General features: G+C 36.0%; 1 protein-coding gene across 1 annotated transcript in view; it reads right to left on the bottom strand.

The window, feature by feature from the left end:
- Nucleotides 1-2,178: 2,178 nt before the first annotated feature.
- The window catches only part of RABL3 (RAB, member of RAS oncogene family-like 3), a 37,796-nt gene continuing 15,311 nt past the window's right edge, over nt 2,179-24,663 (bottom strand). Inside the window, exons 3-8 of the mRNA XM_004675177.2 lie at nt 21,295-21,424; nt 18,004-18,118; nt 14,910-15,060; nt 10,126-10,197; nt 7,293-7,331; nt 2,179-6,725 (exon numbers count right to left, since the gene is read on the bottom strand). Of these exons, the coding sequence (XP_004675234.1) occupies nt 6,660-6,725; nt 7,293-7,331; nt 10,126-10,197; nt 14,910-15,060; nt 18,004-18,118; nt 21,295-21,424 (573 nt within the window). The 3' untranslated portion in view covers nt 2,179-6,659. The remainder of the gene's footprint in view (nt 6,726-7,292; nt 7,332-10,125; nt 10,198-14,909; nt 15,061-18,003; nt 18,119-21,294; nt 21,425-24,663) is intronic.

Below are 24,663 nucleotides of genomic sequence, written 5' to 3'. Positions count from 1 at the left end.
GGGAACCGGTCTATGCAGCTCTCCATGTGTGCCTTCCAGGGATGAACTGAACAGCTCTGAGGAGCCTGAGGCACTTCTTTAAAGCAAACAGATATTTAACACGGTTCCTCTTAGTTTCTTACATATATCTAGTAGTCTTGTAAACTCTTAAGAATCTTGGGGACTCCCTGGTGGTGCAAGGGGTTATGTCTCATCACTATGAGATTTTCTGCAGCAACTGCAGCATGGGTTCAATTTCAAGCCAGGGAGGTGACCCACATGGCCCAGCAGACCTTTCTTGTTTCGCCTACTACTCCCCTCAGCAGTGTATTTTGATTCATCTGCTTGTTCTATCCCCCATTCTGTCTCTGATGAATCCTTATACCCCCTGCACCTCTGGCTCATACCCCAGTTCTTGTATGCATAAATAAATAAATCTCAAAACAACAGCAACAACAACAAAAACCTTTTCTAATGCCTTCATTCCTCTGAACAAAGGGTTACTTTCCCACAACCTTTTCCCTGACTCTCTTGTCCTTCATCTTGGCAACTCTCCTCAGCCATGGTCAGGTATCAACTTTGTAGTTAATGGTATTTAAGAAGGAAGAAAGGGTGTATTGAGGGTCTGTTTGTACCATATCTTCCCACATTCATGTCCTCATTTAATTTCACAAGTTAATCTTGCAAATTAGGCTTTATTATCCCAAACTCAAAGATATGTAAAGGTGTAAAGAAAGCTGATTTTTCAAGATAAGGCTGTTACATGAAACTTGAGTGTTTAAACATTGGCCACTAGAATGAATGGACAAACCATTATGGTGGGTTGGAAAAAAAATGTTCATAAATTTCTCCATCCTTGTATGCCTGTCCCTTTGCAATGTGACTTTGCTGCCCTTCCCATCTGAGATGGAGCCTTTTTCTTACCTCCTTGAATCTGACTAACATCAAACACAAGTAGAGATGTGAAAAGTACTTGTGCCTTAGGATTTGTCCCTATCTGGCTGCTTGAGACCACCATGCAAAGATGCCAGTATAGCTTCCTTGAGAATGATAGACCACATGGATAAAGGGCCAATGATAGCCAGGTGTGAATGAAAGAAGCAACCTCATTGCAGGTGACAGCAGCCACGAGTCCCCTGAGAGACCAGCAGCACAAACAGCAGCTAACCTAGCTTAAACTGCGGACCCACAGAATTGTGAATGAATAGAATGGTTTATTTCATGTTATTACATTTGAGGTATTTTGTACATGGTGATAGGTATTTGATGCAATTAGGTAAAAAATCATGCAAAGCAGGTTTGAGAGGGCTATGAACTTCCTGTTTGAAACTCTCTGTTTGAAACCTCATTAGACCTTCTAAATGGGTCCAAGTGATCACCAAAGGTCCCCAGGCTCCAGCACACAGCACAGCTGAATAATTTGCCTGTGTGAGAGATGTTAACCAAGAGGAGCAGACCAAAGGGGCCATGTCATTGTCAATGAATGACAGGTTGGTAGCAAGTTGAGCAGTGATAGCTGTGGACTAGGCAGTCGATAGGACATCTTATCCTCTGTCAGTGTAGACAGAGGATGTTGTAGTGTTCCATAGGCCTCCTAGACTTATAAACAGTCTGTGATGAAGAGGGGATGCAGACTACAATTTAAGTGATGGTAGGTTTTTATTATTTCTGTAATATGCACATCATAATCAAATGAATTCAAGAAAAATATTTCTTGCATATGTTAGTTTATAAGTACAATGATCTTAAATCTCTATTTTTTAAAGGTTTTTTAATTTATGTATACAGATTGGGGTACATGCAGAGATATGGGGTGGTGAGAGGATTCACCAGTGACAGAGCGGGGAGCAGGACAGATCAAAGAAGTACACTGATGACGGGAGCAACGGGCCGGTCAGGACAGGTCCGCCGTGTCATGTGGGTCACCTTCAGGGCAGGGATGAACTCATGCTGAGGTGGCTTTAGCTTCTTAGTGCTGTGCTTTAACCCGCTGCACCACCAGGGAGGGCCAATCTCTCTATATTTTAAAAGATTTATTTATTTATGCATATAGAACCTGGGTACAGGCCAGAAGTGCAGGGGCAGCGAAAGGCTTCACCAGAGACAGAGTGGGGAGCAGAACAGACCACTTGACAAAGTACACTGCTGAGGGGAACAGCAGACGGGTCAGGAGAGGTCTGCCGCGCCATGCGGGTCATCTCTGGGGTGCGGAATCAAACTCACACTGAAGCAGCTGCTTCTAGCTTGCAGTGCTGCGCTTTAACCCTGTTGTACTACCAGTGAGGACCCTTAAATCTCTATTGATCCTGGAAATTAAGTCTTGGGTGATTAGGACAAAAAAATGAAAGGGATCCAAGAAAAGACAGACACATTACTTATTTTTCCATAGAATCCATTTTGACGGCAGATTTAAGAGGTGTTTGTTCTTTTCAAGGGTGTGAGAGATTTACGAAAAAGCAAAAAGTGATAACAAATCCTTGACTGGATGAAAATTACTTTGAGGGGCGTGAAAACTTTAAACTTTAGGGATTTCTCTTAATAGACTGTGTATGTTGGTTTTCCGGTTTTTTGGTTTCAATTCAATAAAACAAGCATTTGCTTTAGCAGGGCAGAAATTCTTCCATATAAAATATAAAAGACTGCCTTAAAAATTATCCTAACCATTTTCCTTCTTATTACTAATATATTATGACTTTTTGACATTGTGCACCCTAAGTTTATACAAAGTCATATATCAATTAAATCTTAATATAGTTTGGGGGGATAATAAACTGTTGAAACCTAAGAACAAATAAAATACAGGCATAGTTGACTCTCTGTTAGCTTTTTAATTAATATAAGCCCAGACTCATTAATTCATTTTACAATAATTAAGGACCTGCTATGTGCCAGCCCTGAGAATACAGAGATGCCATTACAAGTACGCCACAGATGCTATTAACAGGGAAGTCGAGGGAGCTACAGGAGGGCTGGTGGGCACTTAGCCCTAACTGGGAAGGCCAGGGAAAGCTTTCCAGTATTGATGGGCATGGAACAGGGGGTAGAGTGTATTTAAAGGCAGAGAAATGGAAGGGCAATGTAGTGTTTAGGGCAACAGGCCTAAAATTGTAGAGGAAACTAGTGAGCAAGGGGGAACATTTAGAGAGTTTGAATAAGGGGCCTTCTGGACCTGGTGATTAACATTCAAAAAGCTTGTGCTCACAAGCACACAAAAAAGGCTGTGTGTAGGGGCAAAGCAACTGTCCTGGGGCAGTCAGTGTCACAGCAGCAACAGATGCTGACAAACAGGCAGAGGAAGATGGATTCAGTTTCCATGTAAGCGGAACATTCATTTGAAGTGAATTTGAAAGGGACCAGGAATTGGAGATAGCAGGTATCTGCCATACCCACATTCTAGCACCAGATAGGTTTACTCACTGCAGAAGCTCTGGAAGAAAAGTCAAAGAAGTTCGAGACTCTCAACCAGGAGGGGGGAGTAGGACCAAAACCAAGTATAATATATGGTGATGAAACCTGCAGCCTCACTTAGTGAGTTCCAGAATGCCATTGACAAATGCTTTGCCTTCCAGAAGGAAACTGGAATATTCTTTAGGACAGTGGCCCAGAAACACATTTTCATAAATGACTGTTACATATAAGAGGTAAAGTTATTACTGGAATTACACTTTTTATTTCAGTAGGTGCTCCCCCATTAATTCATAATTCATGAATCCTTATTTTCTAGATGGAAACAATTCAGCATCATTTAATAATTTCATTGTTGTTAAGATTTAGCATCATTTAGTGCTGTTGTTGGGATGTACAGGCCCAAGTATTGAGAAAATCTGTTCATGTGAGTAGGACCATTCACTCCTGATTAAAGTACCAAAAATCATATAGTAATTTATTATTAAATTCTTTCTTACCTATCATTTAACAATTCAATTAAGTTCTTAAATTTTGTTGCCAGCAAATAACTGGAAAAGGCTTTGTGAACCAGCTTTTGGAATCAACTTTATTACCTTTCACCTAGAGGTGCTTTGTCTAACTCATTAATTCATAAAGAGTTGGAAAACTAAAAAATGTTAATTTTATTCACCTCTGCTTATATAATTATTTTTGATAAAAATGTAAGTTCAGTGTTTTGCTAGACCAGTAGGAAGCCTTGCCATGGAAGAATATGCCAGCTTTAGATATATTTTCACAGATGTTCTTGGTTTTGTTCTTAGAATTCTTCCTTAGGAGCACGATGTTTTGTTGATTTTTAAATAATGTGGGAAAAGGAACAAAGTCTTTTAGTACAACTAATACCTTGAATTTCCCTTTTGTTGGTATTCTGAAAATATTTACATACTGTGGTGATATGACATCATACTGTGTACTAGTGTGAAGATACTCACTTTCAGTAGTAGATAAAAGGCAGTTGTGAAAGTAGAGGGTAGAAATAAAAACTAGCATTGGGCTGCTCATAAGCAGATGATTTTAATAGATACATACCTGTGGAGATTAATGATCTACAAAATGGTTGCCTTAAAGCTGTGTCCATGTGCCTCTTGGGTGGGGACACTTCTACCTATTCTAGTTGGGAGAACGACCATCACTGGGAGAAGAAAAGACTGTATCCAGGAAGTGGGGCTCGTTGTAGTGAAGGTGCATTTATGCTGGGCCCTGGAGTAATTACTGTGGAATGGAGTTAGACAGGAAATCCTGGAGAGGCCACCAAGAAAAGTGTGGTTCTCATGAACGTTTTATGAAGGTGGCCCTGAGATATTTTCTTAGGAAAAAACGATGCTTTAGAACACTTATTAAAGAATTCTGGTGAATAATATTTTGGCAAACAGTCTTATTTTGCTGCTAATATTTATAGCACCTTTACTCTAGGTTAAAATTACTTTTTGTAGAACACTGTAATTCAGGGAGTAAAGTCTGAGAACAAGAGGAAATAAATTTGAGGAGTACTGTTAAGTTTTCAAGGTCAGTCCTGAAGTCATCAATGATGGGTTACTTTTATTTTTTAATAAGAAAGAAAATTAAGATATTGGGGTTGGTCTTTTTTTTAGTTAAAAAGAACGAGGAGCAAAGGAAAGAGTCAATTAATTTATTTTTAAAAAGAGGAACATAAATACCTTTTGTTGGCATCAGTCTTTGGATATGCATTTAAAAAATTAAAAAATTTTCTTAACATCGTTGTTCATTTTGTATATGCACTTGGTTTGTACTTCCTAATTTCACAGCCTTGTCATCGCACACTTGTGCCAAGTTCTACATACAGATCCTAATACCTTATGTCAAAAAAGAAATCAGGGCTATGTCTTATAGGGGAGGATGCAAACAAACATTGGAGACTATTCTGGCACTAGAAAAAAATGCTTTAAACATCCTTTCCCATATTCCCAACACTGCTTTTCTAAAAGCACACTCTAACATTCTTAGTTTAGAATACCCTGATTTCCAAAGTACTTCTGAATTTAATTAAAATGGAATAGTAAGCAAACTTTTTGTTTTCCCCTTGGTTTTAAAATTAAAAAGAGTGCAAAGACCTGCAGTAGAACCAAGAGAAAAAAGATGGGTGAAAAAGTGTTGAATAAGGCTGCCAATTATAGTTTTTGGAAACTAGGTTTATATATTAAAATAAGAACTGGGGCAGAGAAAATTAAACAAGTAAGAAAGATGGATAAAAAAAGTACCAAGGAACAATTATGCATACACACATACACACACACACCCTGTCCCTACCCTCAATTTTGGACTATGAAGTGCAAGAATCCTAGACCATAATTCATGTAAATGTGATGCTGTGGTGCTTATTTTAACCTCTCTCCATAAATAGACTGTAGAAACAAAGAATAATATTCTTAGTTTACTGACTACAGTAAGGGGACATTTTAGGAATTGACTTTACCTTTCAAAAAAATAACTGAAGAGACTGTCTCTCTACTACCCTTGTACAGTAGATCTCACCCTACCTGTTTCCAAACAGAAAAGAGTAAAAGAGTGAGACAGTTGTAACCTGTAAAGAGTGAAGGATTTAGTGAGCTGTCAATTTCTCGCAGAATTCTTCTTTTCTGGTGCTGCTTTTCTCTATGTATTATTAATCTATTTATATTTAACTCCAGCTACTAGTCCGCCTCTTCTAGCCACTAAGACATTTGTAAAGAAGCGGGAAGAAGACAAGGGTTGCTATTATTAGTCATTCTTGTGTGTGATGAGGGTGGAGGAGATTAAATAACACAATTTTTCTTCTTTGAAAGTGACAGAGATTGTTTGGGGTGGACAACTCAGGGCTGCTTAACATAACCTTTCCCCTCAAGAAGGTAACATAATAGAGATGTGCTTTGTAAGTACTTAGTTAAATCTTCACCAATGAGTGTGGGAAAATCACAAAGCCATAAAAATCCACCAGTTCCAGGCAAGAGTAAGTTTTCTCTGCAGTTCTCTGTCACTAATCATTTACTGCACCAACTTGACAATATCTCATGTTTCCACAAGGCTTTTACATAACCTATACGCAGGAGCAGAAAGGTGAGGAACAAGGGGATGGGGGGCGCTGTCACCCCTCTCAGTTTTCCATTAAAGGAGGAGGCTGAAGGGCGTCATTTTAAGATGATTTTGATAAGACTGAGACATTAATAATCCCACAGCAAGAGGAAAGCTGTGAAAACTGCCACCGCTTGCTCACTCTTCCAAAGGATGAGTATAATTCAGTCATAATGAAGGCTCTTTAATGTTCCTCCTCCAAATCTTTTTCGATCAGGAAAGCCTGGAATCTGTAGACAAGAAAGATAATCATGTTAAATCTCAAGGAGGCAGAGATCAAATATTAATAGCCTAATAATTTCCCCCATATTTTCTGCTTGTCAGCCTGTTGCCCTTAAAGAATCACCATTCTGATTCCTCCCACCCCCCGTACCTCTGACCTGTACCCCAGCTCCTGTATGTATATTATTTAAAAAAAAAAAATAGAATCACCATTCTGAGATTTTACTCTGAAAATAAACTCTACTGAATGGAAAACTTTCACAAACTGGTGACAGCATCATCTGAATCAGGAGGACACTGTAACCTGTTAATATTCATCTATTGGACTTCTATGTGAATTATTGGAGTCTGGATATAGGCTGTTGGCATTTCAAGCAAATTATTTTATTTTTTAATGTAATCTTATCCTTTGAGTAAATTTTATTCTTAATTTTATTTCTTTCTGTTGCACTTAACAGTATAGAAGAAAATCAATTGCTTATACTTATTTTTAAGTCATTTCTGAAAATAAATTTGGAAATCACCTTTCTCCAAAATTTAAGAATCCATTTTATCAAGAAAAAATGAATACAGACCTGATTGCCTTCTCTTAAAAAGTATCTCTTCTCTATGACCTGTGAGAAACATAGATTTTTAAGGGCTTAGCACATATACTGGTAAAATATGGCTAACAGCAATGACCACCAATGGAATTATATATCCAAATTAAGAATCTTTTAGTACTCATAGTACCCATAGATATTTAATGCAATGAATTAAAACTAGTGATAGTGGGGACTCCTTGGTGTGCAAGCGGTTAAATTGCACATTATGAAGCTATCCATAGCCACTACACCACAAATTCAGTGCCCCTAGGGAGGTGACCCACATGGCACAGCAGAACTCTCCTGCCTCAACGCACTGCTCCCCTCAGCAGTGTGTTCTGGTTGACCCGCCTGTTCTGCTCCTGACTCTGTCTCTGGTGAATCCTCCTTACCACCCACATCTCTGGCCTGTACCCCAGTTCTTGTATGCATAAATAAATGAATCTTTGAAAAGAAAAAAGAAAAAAAAAACTGTTGCTAGTGAGATCAGGATTGTATTTGCAGACAAAGTTGCCTTTATAAACTATTAATGATAGATCAAAAAAAAAAAATAAACACAACTAAATAGACTAGCCTAACATAAGAAACATACAATTCCTAATGGCAAAAAACTTGACTATTTTATTTAGCAGTAAGTCTCAAAGTTACTGCAATAGGTATTTCACTACTACAATAACAGAGCTATTCCTTATGAGGAGTCTGTGTAATGCAGTAAACCTCACATTCCTCTGGTCCAATAAATTCATAGTTCCTCAATGGAGACAGATGACAGAAAACCAAAAGCAGTCAACTAGCTTCTTTTTCTGGACTTTATCTGTACCTTTAATTCAGTAATTTCAGAACTATCTGCCTTTGGTCAGCAGCAGAAGCAATGGATATATTTGCATAAATTCATCAATACTACTGAAAAGAAACCCTCCATATATAGGTCTTAACATATGAGTTTAAGAGTACCATGCTTTTCAGATGATAGGAAATGTTTTTAAAAATAATGAATTGTGTTCTAACACTTGAAAAATGCAATTTGTAAAGGCAGTATAATTTTCTTTACATTGGGCCATTGTGATTAAGAAAAATAAAGCAAAAATGAATACAGAGTAGTTGGATATTAAACTCTAAAAAACATTATAACCTAACATTGTATAGCTAACAGTTCCTCTCAATAAGGACAAAGCATCTTTTTCCAGGCCTGTGCCAGCCTGTTTTCACTGGCCTGATAGAGCCAAATCATTGACATTCTCCCTATCTCCAAGACAATGGTTAGATAACTACTTTCAGCCACAAATGACTTCGGGTAATGTTGCATTCACTGGTCCCAAAGGCAGAAATATTTATGCTACATTTTGTTAAGGTATGAAGTGCAGAAAACAGAGTGAAATTTAGCTGGCAGGTCCCTTGGTTTCAGGTTACCTTTTAGTCTGGAGGTCTGGCCAACCATCTAATCCACTTGCCTTTCGTTGTGATTTAGACAATGAAGAGAGAAGTTACCTTTTTGTTTTTTCTCAACTCAGTCAATCTGCAATAACCTCTTTCCAAACTACCTGCATGCTTTTTTGAAAAAATAACGTTGTACCTTTATAATATTGATAAGTGGTGTCATGCGCATCTATAACCGCTTGTTTCTCTAGGATATAACTTCTTACTCTTACTTTTTAATTTCAAAATTTTAAAAATTATTAATAATGTAAACAACATATTATGGGATCTTTCCATGTCAAACACAGACCTGTAATATGTGGTTCTTCATTGTTGGAATTTTGTATCACATTTAAACCAAACTGAAGTTCTTACATTCTAAATTTCAAAACAATGTGGAGAGAAAATCTGGTTCCTTGCTTTTCAACGTTTTTTAGATGATGGCAAAATTAGAATTTGCTGCTGGCCCCCTAGCCTGTGGGGCTGCCTCTCGTAGTACACCTGCACCCCAGGCGCTGCACACCACATAGGGACAGGTGTGGGGCTTTTCTCATGCTGACATATTGGACATAAAGGTCACATATTAGATCCTTAAAGAGCCAAAAGAAAAGTGATTAAAAAACAAGAATTATGAGGAAGGACATGTTTTTTGGGAGGCAAAACTGAAAGGGAAATATAATTATGAAAATTAGTATTTTTCAGTTGTAGAGGTATTTTAATAATATCTCCTCTTTTACTTTACTACACAATGTGAACATTGGGTAAACAACTTAAACTTAGTCAATACTACGTGCAATGTAGTCAGTCACTGTGAAGTCAAGGCTTGTGACGGAAAGACAAACAAATGCTCTAATTTCCCATTATGCTGAGTCATTCTACATTTTCACAGCAGTTCAGGAGACTAAGATACAAGCAAAGAGTCAATAATTGGAATACAAAGTTTTCTGATATGAAAACATTAAGGAATCAAGATGATATAATTTTAAAAGTAATAGCAATGCTTATGGGAAGAATATTAATAGCTATGAGAGCACAAGTACTCAAAGCTTTAACTCAGCAGAATCTTCTAAGTTTAGCGCTTTTGTGAGGACTACAGGGGGTGAGTAAGTACAAGGGGCCTAGAAAATAGGGAAGCATAAATTGTTTGAAGGAGGGGAATTAGGCATCTTTTAAAAAACCCCATTGAAATCCAGTAGCTTTCATCCCCTGCTTAGAGAACACTGGAGATAGAATCAATACGTCAGCAGTCCCTTGAGCAATTATGCCAACAGATAAGAGAGATCAAAACAAGTATTATTCAGGCTGTTAAGTTCAGGACTAAGGAAGAAAAGGACAAAGCATTCTACAAAGAATTTAAATCTCATAATATATAAATTAAGTTTAAAAATAACTTAATTGAAGCCATTACCTTATCAAAAAACCTACTGAGCTTGACAGCATTGGAAGAACCTGCAGCTAAGTAGCGTGAATTTGTGCAATCCTAAAAGATAAAACATAAGACTCATAATTAAAAGTCAGAAATATAAGCTCTTTGTTAGGTATTACTGTTCCTGTTGCATATTGCTATATAGTAAAATGTATCGGCATAATATAACATTCAACTAATTTGCATACAACAAAGAGGAAAGTGCTCATGAAAGATTAGGTCACAGACACTAATTTGAGCAGTTTTAGAAGACACTGAACCAATGTCAGTGACCAATTATGTCATCAATTATAGAAACAATTATATAATCAAGTGACTCATACAGGAAGACCGGACTACTAATATCCTACTAATAATAAGACCAAGATACGAATTAGGTGATCTACCTCCATTTACCTTGAAAAGCAAAAATTAAGTCACTGAAAACATTAACCATGCCAATTTTTAGTACTACTCTTCAGTGCTCAACTAAGTACTATGCAATTCCTTATAAATAGTAAGAAGCATGAAAATAAGGAATTTGAGGAGCAAAAAAAGTAGAAAATGGAATGTGATTTATATAGATAGGAAACCGGAATCAGAAGAACAAACAAGGAATTCAAAAACTTGTCAGGGATTTCTCATTCATTGACTGTAAGGAACTACATAAAGATAAACTATATGATAGATCATAATAAACAACAGATCTATTCTTGATATCAATAAATCATAAGCATATTGCTACTACATATCAATGTTATTTTTAACATAAAAAATAGAAATATTAAATAGGACTTTTAGAAATAGCAACAAAATGGGGCCCAGAAGAGAAAAAGCAATCTGTAACATTACAATTAAATGACTAGATTACAATAATTAGTAAAGATGTTCAAAAGCTTAACTATCCTTTTCCTGGAATTCCAGTGTTTTGTTGCCTTTGCTTGCCATCATTGACTTGCCTACCATCTCAAGAGATGGGGCACTTTTTTATCTCAAATGCCACCTGAGAACAAACTCTGAGAATATTACATAGGATCCTTCACAAGGACGTTTGTCTGTCAGTTGTAGATGTCTATATATCTTAGGATATTACTAGTTATTGTCAGTGCACTTCTTCCCTTTCCTCTCCTCAATTACATTCACTGCAGTGAAAATGGTTTACATAATTTTATTTGTTTTAGGAGCTATAGGCTCAAACCTCTACAAATGTAGGTTTTCACAACAGGTTGATCACCAAATTCCCAGTAACAGTCCATCATGTTCCACTGTACTCCTGACCCTTTTGTCCACACCCCCCACCAACCCCTTTATTCCCACGCCATCACCCTTCTCTTCTGGTTGCCTCAGTTTTGTAGTCAGATGTTATTGTTATTGTTTTGGTTTTATCTGATTCTTTGTTTTGTTTCTCTATACTCCACATATTCGGGACACTATCTGGTATTTGTCTTTCTCCTTCTGACTTACTAAACATAATTCCCTCCAGTTTCATCGATATTGTTGAAAAAAATAAAAAATTCCCCTTTTTTAAATAACTGAGTAGTATTCTATTGTGTAGATATACTCTATCTTCTGAATCTGATTATCTGTTTTGGGGCACTTAGGCTATTTCCATATCTTAGCTTTTGTAAACAGTGCTGCAATAAACAAAGGAGTGTATACATCTCTTCAAGTTAAATGTTATGGTGTTTTTTGGGTAGATACTTAGGAGTAAAATTGCCGGGTCATATGATAGGTCTAGTTTTAATATTTTGAGAAACCTCTGTACTATTTTCATAGACCAGTCTATGTTCCCATCAACAATGTACAAAGGTTCCTTTCCACTATATCCTCACCAACACTAGTTTCTGGTATTTTTGGTATGGCTGTGTGGTGTGGAGTATCTCATTGTGGTTTAGATTTGAATTTCCTTGATGATAACTGATGACTAGCATTTTTTTCATGTGCCTGTTGGCCATCTGTATATCTTCTTTAGAGAAATGTCTATTTAGCTCTTCTGCCATTTTTTTTGACTAAGTTAATTTTTTTCTTTTGTTGAGTTGCATGAGTTCTTTATATACTTTGGAAATCAGCCTTCTGTCAGATGTATGATGTGCAAATATTTTCATTTATTCTGTTTTGTAATCTCTGAGTCCACATGACTGCCTTCCAGTGAATTTTGTAACCACCTATTTTATCCATATACAATGTTTCAAGGTTCACATTTTAAATACTCCTTTGGAATTGTAGTTTCCAAAACCACCTTCCAAAACAGTCTACAACAAATGTGTTAATGGTCACAGGGTAACTAGAACAATCATAGGTCTTCAAAACCAGTAGACTTTGAATACTAGTGTCTGTCTCAACATTTTTAGATAGTGTGACATTGGATCAGGTTGCTAAACCTTTAAGGTTAAGTTTATTTATTTGGGAAACAGGTAATAAGGCTTAGCTCATAGGGTTTTTGTGAAAATGAGATAATACATATTTGGCACATAACAAGTACTAAAATATTAGCTACCTGCTCTCTTCATTCTAAAGAAATACTACCAGGCACAAAAGCTTATATATATCTTGGATCAGTTGAAACACCATCCCACAAACTGTTGTATTTGAAACACTATTTGAACACATTCATTTAGAAGCTGAAGTATATAAAAGATGAATTTTACACAAACCTGTGTTAGTTATGCTTTACAAAATTGATACTGATTACATAAGATATCAGAATGTTGAAAGACTTCAATGATGATTTCTAATAGTGCTAAAGTACTAAATACAAAAGCTAAATCAGACAGCAAAGAAAGAAAACTTTCCCCAAACTTATTTCTAAGGCTCCACAATTTCAGGTTGACCAGATTGGAGTCTCCATGATTTTAGGATAAGAATTTTGAAGGTGAAAGAGTCACCTTTATTGATTCTGGCTGAGAACAAATTCTGAAAATAAGTAGCTCTAAATAGCTTGTCAAGGTTGACAAAGGAATAAACCAGAGAAGATGCTTCAAAACGATCACTTTGAAGTGAACACATAGCAGGAAAATTTGTACTATGCTGCAATAGGCCTAACAGGATTAAAAAAAAAAAATCTTATTTATGTCTTACATAATTTGCCTTTTATACAGGCACAAGATGGATGGCAATTTTGATCCCACATTTGATGTATTTGTTATTTCTTACTTTTCTTTGGTTTTCAGTAAATTCATAGAATAACCAAAGATTCTAGCACTAATACTGTTACTTTTTTTTTTTAATTTTGAGGCTTTATATTTACTTGCTGAGCCTTTTTGATTACTATCTTTTTTTGAAATTCTTATCCATTTTTCCTCCTCATATTTTCTTCGCTGCATCCTCATGACTCTCTTGTTGGTTCTGCTATGTTCCTGAAGTTATACACTGATAAAAGAACAAAAAATGGAGGTGATGTGTGCCCAACACTAACAGAGTACCTTTACATCTTGTTAAGAATTAAAAGATGGCTCTATCTTTGCAAGCAAAGTAGGAAAAACATGCATTTACGTGACTGTCTCAGAAATTCACAGGCATTAAACAGATACATTCCAAAATACATTCATCACTGAAATAAGTTAAGTATATTCAATGGTAAATTCCCCATTGGAAATAATGTTCAAATGAACATTCATCTTCAACAAGAGTAATGTGTAGTTTATGCATCAAGGATCCTCCAGAATATCATGGTCTGCTATTCACATCTGAGGCATTTACACTGAACTTGCTAAGGTGGAACTGAGAAAAATTAGGTACCTCCACTGCAAAGTAAAATGTAAGAAATAATGACAGGCAGAACCTGGGGGTAAATGTGGGGGTGAAATAAGTGCTGTTTACAAATGGCGATTCACAGAACAAGGGCATGAATCATTTGTTAAAATGACAGAGCTGGGTCTTCCTGTGAAGAACTTATGAATTAAAAGCACCAGCTGTGGACAGTTATTCAAAAAATTTTCACAGGTACTGCTGGTACCAGGCAACTGTAGGTCTAGATGATTTCTAAGTGTTTTTTTTAGTTCTAAGATAGAAAATGTTAGCTGAAGGGTAATTAAGTGTAAATTGTCTTAAAGGTATAGCACAGGCTGTGGAGTTGGGGTGCCTTTTTGACCATGTAGGGTTGATGTGAAGACAATGTGAGATAATGTATATAGGCTAGAGCTTGGCATGTAGTAAGTATTTAGTAAAAGCTAGCCACAAGTATTAAGACACCACTACTAGCCCACATGTAGAATGCCAATGCACTGAAGATGTTGCAGAAATTCTACTTGTAAACCTTGACAAAAGCTGTTGGCTAGAATATTTCTCTGGACAACACTAACAGGTTAGATGGAGAATTTTTCTTAACCTTTTAACCACCTGGTTCTAACTGAGCTAAAATTCTTAGGGAGGGACTCAATCTTCTGTATATACATAGGTTTACAATAACTATGCTTAAAAATCACTCCTAGTTTATATTTTGTAATTTTCTCATTTACCCATCTTTAAGGTAAATTCTTCAGTTTAAGAAGTAAAGAGGCTCTTCCAAAGCAAAAATAATTAAGGTACAGTATTAATGGCCATTCTTAGCAATTTTGATTTTGGTGTGATTTTCAAAAATCTTCTCAAGACAAAAAACCCATGATTAACATTTTCATGGAACAAAGTTTGAACCTTCCAGTAGATACAGGGAGGCTGAAGTGACTGCCCATCTGGCAGTTTATGTTGATTCCAGTCTTCATTATATTTTGTGAGAGTACAGGGCTTGTGAAATCCTTGGTTTTGCCTTTTCCTGATAATATAAGCATTGCATTAGTGAAAATACACACCAAATTAATCTCTTCTGCATTGAAATCCTCTGCCAGGAAAGCAGTCCTAGTTAAAACTTCATGGCGCTTGGTTTCATGAATTTGGTCCAGTTTAGTCCCTATTACCAACAGTGGGATTTGGTTATCAGCAAACTGTTCCTGGTCATAATCCCTGTGAAAAAATAATGAAGAGTAGATTTACCATTCTGATGGAGATATATATTTAAATGTCACTAGCTTACCCTATATTTCTGGTATTTCACTGGCTCTTGCTTATCCATCTCCTCTAAATCTACTTTCATCCTTATATTTGTTCATTTATCAACCCATTCTTAGCATCTATTGAATTCTAATTATTCACCTAAACTACTCAAAATTGCTCGAGTAAAGCTTTCTAGATCACTTTAATAACTAAGTGCCCACCAGGCACACATGAGTAGGGTGGCTTGCTTTTTCCAAAGCTCCATTTTCTAAGCCTAACAGCTAAGACATTTTTCTGTATAGATGCAGTGAGTAGATTCAAATATCAGTGGAGGTTCAAATATCATGGCATTTAAGCCTTGAGCTGGATGGGGAAATGGCGAGTTCTGGATTCCTTCTAAGATACATGTTCTATATCTACCCTACACAGTTCTGGCTGTGAACAGTAAAGGATAGATCATTTCAGGGAAATGAGAAATAGGGATGCTGAAGACCAGCATCCTTCAAATATGTAAATGGTCATAAGTGATATTATAGCTTAGAGAAACATGGATTCTAAAAATGGAAAGGGAAGGAAAGAGCTATATTGCCAAAATAATACTAAAAGGAAAGAATTATGAGCCAAATAGTTGCTTGTTCTGAAATGAGAGTCATGGGAACAGAGAACAGGCAAGGGTTAGTGGCCCTGAGTCACTATTACAATTTTTTGTTTCTATTTTTACCCAAAGAATAGAGTGGTATTCCTTCTATTACTGGAAATAAAAGAGTCCAATGTTGTTAAGTCAATTTAAATCCTAGTCGCATTGAGGAATAAAACAGATTTGGATTTCTGATACATTATAAGCTCAATTTGCAAGTCCTTGTAAAATTCTTTTTTTGATTGGTTTTTGCCGGCAATTCATTCTTGCTTATTTCGTTGGTTCCGGCCCATTTGTTCTTGTTTTTTTTTTTTATTTCCTTTCTCTCTGAGTAATTTAAGTTGGGGGTGTATGTATGTAAAATTACAAAATCCTTTTGCCTTTCAGAGCTTTAATTAATAACTGTTCAGCATTGAGACACAATTGTTTTAAGTTACTAAAATATTTTTGCCTTTCAGAGCTTTAATTAACTGTTCAGCATTGGAACCCAATTGTTTTAAGTTACTCTCCCATTTAATAAAAATATATCATTCTATTTATCACACCAAAGCCAATAACTGCTTGAGTTCAAGGTCTTCAATTTGTTTTACCAGTATCAACCCTAATCCAAAATTAAAATGTACTTTATCAGACAATAGAGTTTTGAGAGTGTCCTATTTTAGGACTATTTATTTTCTTCTATATTCACTAATTCTGGCCCATATAACATTTTTCTGTAGGGTATTTTATCAAATATCATCTTTGCTATATATATATACTTGTCACTTACATCCGTATATAAGTGCATACGTATTTATATATATAGTAGATAAGTAACAAAACATATATATGTTGCCATATATAATTTGTCTTCTTATTTCTTCTTAACTTTCCTTTTTTCTTACTTTGATTAAGTCTTATATCCAATTTGAAATATGATGGTGATAATTCCTTTTAACCACTAGGTGAAAAATGGATGGGATTTTTTATCATGGTTAAGTATGGATAATAGCATTTTAACACTATAAGGAGACAGACAGTATTATGTTATATACAAAATATTACTTTGGGGGAAAAAACCACCTGTGTCTTTCAGATCAGTATATTTAACTATACTGTTTTAGACAAGATTTATGAAACAAAGTTAATAGTCTCTAGGGGGTATAGTCAGCAACAAATGAACTATGGGAAACTACAGGAGGAACAGACTATTTTGTTTCATAAATAAACTGCTGGAAAATTAAAAAAAAATGAAGAAGAATTTAAGATTAAGAGAAACTTAAGAAGCCAAATACAATGAGTAGATCTTACTGAACTTTTTTGAATAAATCAACATTCATGAGATATCTGGAGAAATCAAATTAATAGCTGATATTAAAGAACCATTATTAATTTTTAAGTGTGACAATTACATTTTGGTTATGTTGAAAATGTTCTATCCTTTAAACTTATACATTTAAGCAGACATTTTGTGTTCATGGATTGGAAGATACAACAAAAACTTCCAAATTTGGTCTATAAGTTTAATCCAATTCCAATAAAAATTCAAGCAGATTTTTTGTCAAACTAGACAAACTTGACTGATGTGGAAAGGCAAATGAACTAACACAGCTAAACAATTCTGAAGATGAACAATGTGGAAGGAATCACATTGCCTAATTTGAAGACTTAACACAATGCTATAATAATCAAAACAGTGCAGTTAAGACACACAGGTCAATGGGACAAAAAGAGAGTCTAAAAAGAGACCCAAATAAACAAGGTCAAATGAATTTTGGCAAAGGAGTATAAGCAGTTCAAGGGAGTAAGGATAATCTTTTTAGATGGTAATATAACCACATTCTAATTATGGATGAATATGGATGCTAACACTTTAATATTACAAGGAGACAGACACCCTGGTATTACATTATACACAAAATATATATTTTTTGGAAAAAAAACCACCTGTGTCATATACAAAAGTCAATCTCAACCAAAACATCATACATTATAACTAACTCAACATGGATCAGATCAAAAAATAAGTCTAAAGCTCTGAAACCTGTATCATCTGGGATTAGGCAGAGTTCTAATACATGATACCAAAAGCAAAATACATAAAAAATTGATGTTAACTTTTATAAAAATGAAAAATGATTACTTTTGTGAAAGATACTGTTATGAAAATGAAAAGTCAATCTACAGAATGGGGGAAATATTTACAAATTAAACCTCTTATAAAATGTCATTTTGGAGGGTACATTATTGTGATTGCTATAACATTTCAAGCCAATTGTGATGCAATCTGGCCTTACCCATTTGTTACTAAGACTCCAGTTGGTACCAAATCCCTGTTGAGAGCTTCCAATGACCAACGATACAAATTTTGGGATGACTTCTTATTTGTTAAGTCATGTACTAAAATAATACCTAAAATAATCAGAGAAAATAATGTCAATATTGTAACAATTCTCCATTTCACAAGTGGCAAAAAGAGACTGTAAATACAAGCATCAGGTTTGCGCAATGAACCCGGCATTCTAGTGTAAACAAACTAAAATATAATTATTTTAAAATTTCTTCTAAAAGTTCAAACAAATAATTACAAAATTTTCTTTGTCACATATGAACTTTGGAGATTCTACAAAGGGTGACAAAATGTCATTAAACTTTTAGGTTTCTTTGTCTTTTTCATTCAATACCTCAGAAGTGCCTACACTCTTTAGTTCTAGTTGCAGAGGTACCACATCAATAATAAGACCAGAACTACTCCAAAGATAGGAGAAACCATATTTATTGAAAGAGTTAATTGTTTCTGCACTGTTGTTCTTGATATTGAAATATTAAATAAAATGTAGTAAGAGGTATTTTACCTAGATGCAATTGTTATTTTTTAATGTACAAAATGTTTTAAAATCACCTGGGCCTAATCATTTCAAAAAGCTAATTTTTAATTCTTTGATTATTGGTTAGCTATGTAAGCTTGCTACCTAAGAAGAGATTTTTATAGAGCAAAAAAAATGTGCCACTTCAGAAAGCAGTAGGAAGATATCAAGAAATATGAATAGTAGAAAATAGACTTTGAAGAGACTGAGATAAATGACAAAATGGAATGATGCTCAGAAATACAATTAAATAAACTCAACATCCAATACAGAAAGGCAAAGCAGGTCATTATTACAGTAATGTAGACAGAGAAGAGAAGACTTGAATGCTAGCAGAGCTTAGGATAAGACCTATAGGTTTCATATCCTCAGGTCTTCCCTATATTACCCATTTTCTACTGAAGAAAGAATGTGAAACTGATGACTCCCCCATCTTTCAGATAAGGTATGTCAATTTGAAAAGAGAAGGGTTAGAACTACTCGGCTTCTCTAGTTTTTACTGACATGTGGGCAACTAAGGTGCTTTTACAAGTTATAGTTGACTTGTTCCAGCTAGCTCTGATAAATCTGCATTTCTCTTGGTATCTAGAACAGTGAGCTGACACTCACCCCCATACCCAATCATATTCTACCTTCTCAGTGAAGGGTTCTACTAGACATCTGGAATGCAAGATAGAGGATAGATTTTTAAAAAGGAATAAAGAGCTGCTATTAAAGAATATAGCTGACATTTACATAGCACTTAAGTGCTACATATTCTGCTTTACATGTGTCAACCAATTTGATTTTCAGAATGACCCTATGAGGTAAGAATTATTATCTCCATTTTATACATGTGGAAATTCAGAGAGGATGAGTAATCTGCCCTAACACATAGTAAGTAGGGGAGCCAGAATTTGAACTCAGTTAATCTAAGTGTTAAAGTGTGGAAAAAAGCAAACTAAAGCCTCATTTTAGGGGAAAGGAGTAGGAGCTATTTCCCAGGTAGAATTATCATAAAACTATGGGTAAGACCTTTGGTACGAGAGTGAAAGGATTATAAGAAAACTTAGACGAGCTATTAGATGGATAGGGAATAGTTTATTTTTCGAGACTAAAGGCTTTAAAAATTTTTTTTTTTAAAGATTTATTTATTCATACAGAACTGGGGTACAGGCAGAGATGCGGAGGGTGAGAGGCTTCACCAGAGACAGAGTGGGGAGCAGAACAGGCAGATCGACGAAGTACACTGCTGAGGGGAGCAGCGGGCGGGCAGGAGAGGTCTGCCATGCCATGTGGATCTCCTCCGAGGCAGGCGGGAATCGAACACATGTAGAAGTGGCTTAAGCTTCTTAATGCAGTGCTTTAACCCGCTGCGCCACCAAGGAGGGCCAAGGCTTTAAAACTTTTAAGGGCATTTAATCACTTCTTTCCTTCTCCCACTTTTATTTGTTCTGAGAGTTTTTGCTTTCTAGTCTATGAACAAAAAGGACCACACTAGGGTCCAGAGTCAAGGTGATGGCTGGTCAGACTAAGTTCTAATCTTAAAAGAGAGGAGTAAACACACTTTACTGACTGGGAATTACTCATCAACTAGGAATGAGATAGGATATTGAGGGAAGAAAGTGATTACTAAGAATAAAGACTATGCATTTGAATAATGTGATCCTTATGCTTTGTTTTGTCTGAAACTAAGGATGGCTGAGAGAACTAGAAATTGATTTTTCTAATGTACCACTTTTTTTAAAAAGATATAGGAATGTATCTCAGTTTTATCTGTAAAACTAAAAGTCTATATAATTATTTCATTAAGATTCAAGAAAGAGACAAGTCACTAAAGAACAGTAACTATAAAAAAGATAAATATGACTTTAGATGGATTCAAAGGTATTTACATTTATTATTTATTTAACTTTATTATTTATTTATAACTTTTCAGCTCTTTCTCAAAAATATCTAAATAGTAAATGTTATATTTCCAAGCTTTTCTTTTTCAGATCAGGTTGCTTATCAATTTGACAAATTATCTGGCTGATATAACCCAGCAGTATCATTTGATTCTAGGTCTAAGTAAGGCTTCATTTTTTTTTTGTTAGTCTCTAAAAAGTCACCGAACACAATGTTAGTCTTACCTTATTATAGTCTTTCTCATTTAGATACAGGTATCAATGGTTTAGTCCCTGAATACAGAGTAGGCAATGTGAATTACAACATATCTTCTATCTGGATATCTCTATCTGGATATCTTTTCCAAGTATTTGAAGATCTACAACAGGATGAAATTTCTGCACCCACAGGCAGCTCTTTAGAATTATAATGAACTTTTCTAAGGGGCAGATGAAAGAAATTTCTGTATCTCTTGAACATTTGGCTCAGTCTATGGGACTCCTAAGGTGGTCTACTATATTTCCTAAACTTAATGGCAAAACAACACTCCAGGGGACAGTGTTTTTGAAAGTTCTATGCTTTATGTCATGCACCAAAACACAATTTTCCTCAACATATATATTATGGTAAAATGTAAATAGGAATATGCAGGCAAAGCAGATATTTAATACGAAGAATTAGGTTGTATAAATCTAGAAACAAAAACCACAGTGTGATATGTAGATTTGAAATGGTAACTGTGAGTATATTAGCTCTTTCTTAAATTGAGTCTGGCATCCCAACGTACTCCATATTAGATAATCTATACTCCAGTATCATTAATATGTGGTAGAAATAAAAAAAATACAGAATTACCATTTACAGAATTGTAGAATACTGCTCTTGTGCTTTTCACACTGCTGGCACTGCCCACAGAGCCTCCAACATCCCATAATTCTATATAGTAGGTCTTTTCTTCTGGTGTTCCTTCTTTGTAGTCATGAACCTAACAAATCAATCCATCAAAACAATTACTCTACCAGTAAGAAAACTGGCAAGCACGCTCATTCCAGTTTAGAACACTGGACATTCCATCATTCCAAATCAGCCTACTCTCTCTCTGATTACCTCCAATCTTTCAAGTTTCCTCCCTTTAATACTCAAATGCTAATATTAATCTTTGACCTGACAGGACTCTGTAGTTAACTGACGCTAACAACTTAAATAGCTCTCCATTTTACTTCCAAGTCCTCACTTCCTAACTAAGCAAAAATTCCATAATTTGTCATTTTAGTCACTCCTGTGCCCCTCTATCTACTGTGCTCATCTAACTAAATTTTCACATCCACCTTTCTCCCAACTTCATGTCTGCAACCCACCTAGCTAAATAGTGAAGCTCAGAAACACATTAAACACATTAAAGTTGGCTGAATTCATTTTAAATTCAAGTGTACATTTGGGTTTGTCCTTCAGTCAGTTCCAGTCCATTTTCTATTTTCCTCTCACAGACACTTACTCCTCTTATTCAAACTTACAGTTATCTCTTCCCTTACCTCAGACACAGTTAAGAGCTTTGCTTCATGAGACAGAAGAAAGAAATCAGAAGAGAATCTATACAACTAGTTCTTCCCATATCTATCTACCTCCCTGAAACTGTATAATCTGCCTTCCTACCAGCTATTACAGTTAGGCTGGTCTGTGTCCTTAAGGCCAAATCCTCTTATGTGTGACATCTCATCTTTTTCTTATCAAAGATGTAGCTCCCTTATATCAGTGAATTTACCTTTCTGTTGGTTAATTCCCACTAGTATACAAACATGCACAATTTTTCCCCTCTTGAAAATTATCTTCCCAGCCCTCCCTGGTGGTGCAGCGAGTTAAAGCACAGCACTAAGAAGCTAAAGCCACTTCAGCATGAGTTCGATCCCTGCCCGGAGGTGATCCACATAGCGCAGCAGACTTCTCCTGACCCGCCCACTGCTCCTTTAAGCAGTGTACTTGGTTAGTCGGCCTGTTCTGCTCCCAGCTCTGTCTCTGGTGAGTTCTTTCACCGCCTCTGCACCTCTGGCCTGTACCCCAGTTCTGTATGCATAAATAAATAAATCTTTAAAAAAATTATCTTCCCTGGGCCCTCCCTGGTGGCACAACAGGTTAAGATGCAGCACTGCAAGCTGGCTGCAGTCACTTCAGTGTGAGTTCAAGTCTCAGCCCCAGAGGTGGCCCACATGGTGCAGCGGACCTTCTCCTGACCCGCCTGTTGCTCCCTCAGCAGTGTACTTCATTGATCTGCCTGTTCTGCTCCCCCCTCTGTCTCTAGTGAAGCCTCTTGCTGCCCCTGCACCTCTGACCTGTACCCCAGTTCTGTATGCACAAATAAATAAATCTTAAAAAATAATTATCTTCCCTTTACCTCATGTCCTCCTCTAGTTGCCATGCTGCTGCTCTCTTCCTTTTCTTGGCCAAAGTCCTGCAAAGAGTAGTCTATACTCAGCTGCCTCTGATTCCTTTTCTAACACTGTCCCTCTCTTTTTTCAATTGACTAAGCTCTTTTAAGTTTTCTTACCTTGTTCTTCATTTTGGTATAATATTTGGTTTCTCCCTTCAGGTGTAGTGCCTATAAGTCTCCTACTACCACATTGCCTGTGAACCATAATCATAGATTTTAGACTCTTCCCACATTGCCTGTGAACCATAATCATAGATTTTAGACTCTTCCCACCTGTTTTGACCCCTTTACCTCTCCCTCCCCTGCCATATGCCTCTCTTTTGAATTCATACCTGTCAAACTTTTCCCAGTTACCTCACCCAACTATTCATTACCAAAGTCATGAGTAAATGTCCATTATCACTAAAGACAATGATCACTAAACAATTTTTATCACAGTCTCACTATTTGTCACAATGAGTCATTCTTTCTTCTTATAACAACTTCTTCACTTAGCTTCCAGGGTATCACTCTCCTACTTTTCTTCCCACTTTACTGGCTAACCTTCTCAGTCTCCAGTTGGATCTTTCTGACCTCTAATTGTTGGAGTGTCATAGGCTTAGTTCCTCACCTCTTTTGTTCTCTATCTATATTTGCTCTTTTGGCAACTGTATCTTAAGATTTTAAATGTCATTGTTAATGTTGATAAATTCCAAATTTATATCCATCCTGACCCAGTCCCTTGAATTTCAATCTATCATATCTAACAGACTACAATTTGAATATCCAAGAGGTACTGTAAACAATATTTTCTAAAAATAATTTCCTGATCTTCCTCCCCAGCCTGTTCTCTCAGCTTTCTGTCTCAGTAAAAGGCAACTCTCTCCTTTTAGTAACTTGAAGCATACAAAACTCAAGACTGATCCTTAATTCATTAATTCATGACACACATACATGTCTGCAAATCATGATGTTGAATTTTGCATCTAACATTGTTTATGTCTCACCATCTCCATTATTACCACCCAGACCAATGCCTCTAATTATCTCTGTGCCTGGATTAATGTAACTGCCTCCCAGCTGATCTGCCTACTAGAATCTTGCCTGTTCACACCTTTCCACTTCATCACTTATTTTCCCTTAAGTAGCTAGAGTGATCCTTCTGAAATGCAAGTTTAAAAAAACAAAATGCAAGTTAGAGCAAATCATCCTGCTACTCAAAACCTTTCTTAGGATAAACTCCTTTTCTCACAGTCTTACCTCTAATGGCACTGATTCCTATACTATATAATTATTCAGAAACAAATCCTAGTATTTGGCAATCTTGTTTATTGGAATATAGCTAAAATGATGGTTCAGGAGTATACATTAGAATCTTGCAAAAATTTGTTTTGATACATGCACGCCAACAAAAGCAGAAGTAAACATGAGAATACATCAAATGAGAGAGCTTCTATAGCAAAGGAAACCATCAACAAAATGAATGAGACAAAATATCTTCAACTCATATCTGGTAAGGTGTTAAATTCAAAGTATATCAAAATTTCATACACCTCAGTAGCAAATCGAAACAATTATCTGATTTTAAAAATGGACAGAGGTTCTACATAGATACTTTTTGAAAAATGACATGTAATGGTGGAAGGTGCATGAAAAGGTGTTCACCATTAATTATGATCAGAGATCTACAAATCAAAACCATAGTGAGATAGCACAGCACACCTATTAGAATGGTCATCATCAAACAGGTAAAAAAATACAAGTGTTACAAAAGTTATGGAGAAATACAAATCCTTATGTATTGTACATAGGACTGTAAA

Source organism: Condylura cristata, unplaced genomic scaffold, assembly GCF_000260355.1.
Source record: "Condylura cristata isolate star-nosed mole 26May11 unplaced genomic scaffold, ConCri1.0 scaffold00003, whole genome shotgun sequence".
Taxonomy (NCBI): domain Eukaryota; kingdom Metazoa; phylum Chordata; class Mammalia; order Eulipotyphla; family Talpidae; genus Condylura; species Condylura cristata.
The sequence above is the reverse complement of the archived record's forward strand: the minus strand, read 5'-3'. Positions and strand labels throughout refer to the sequence as shown.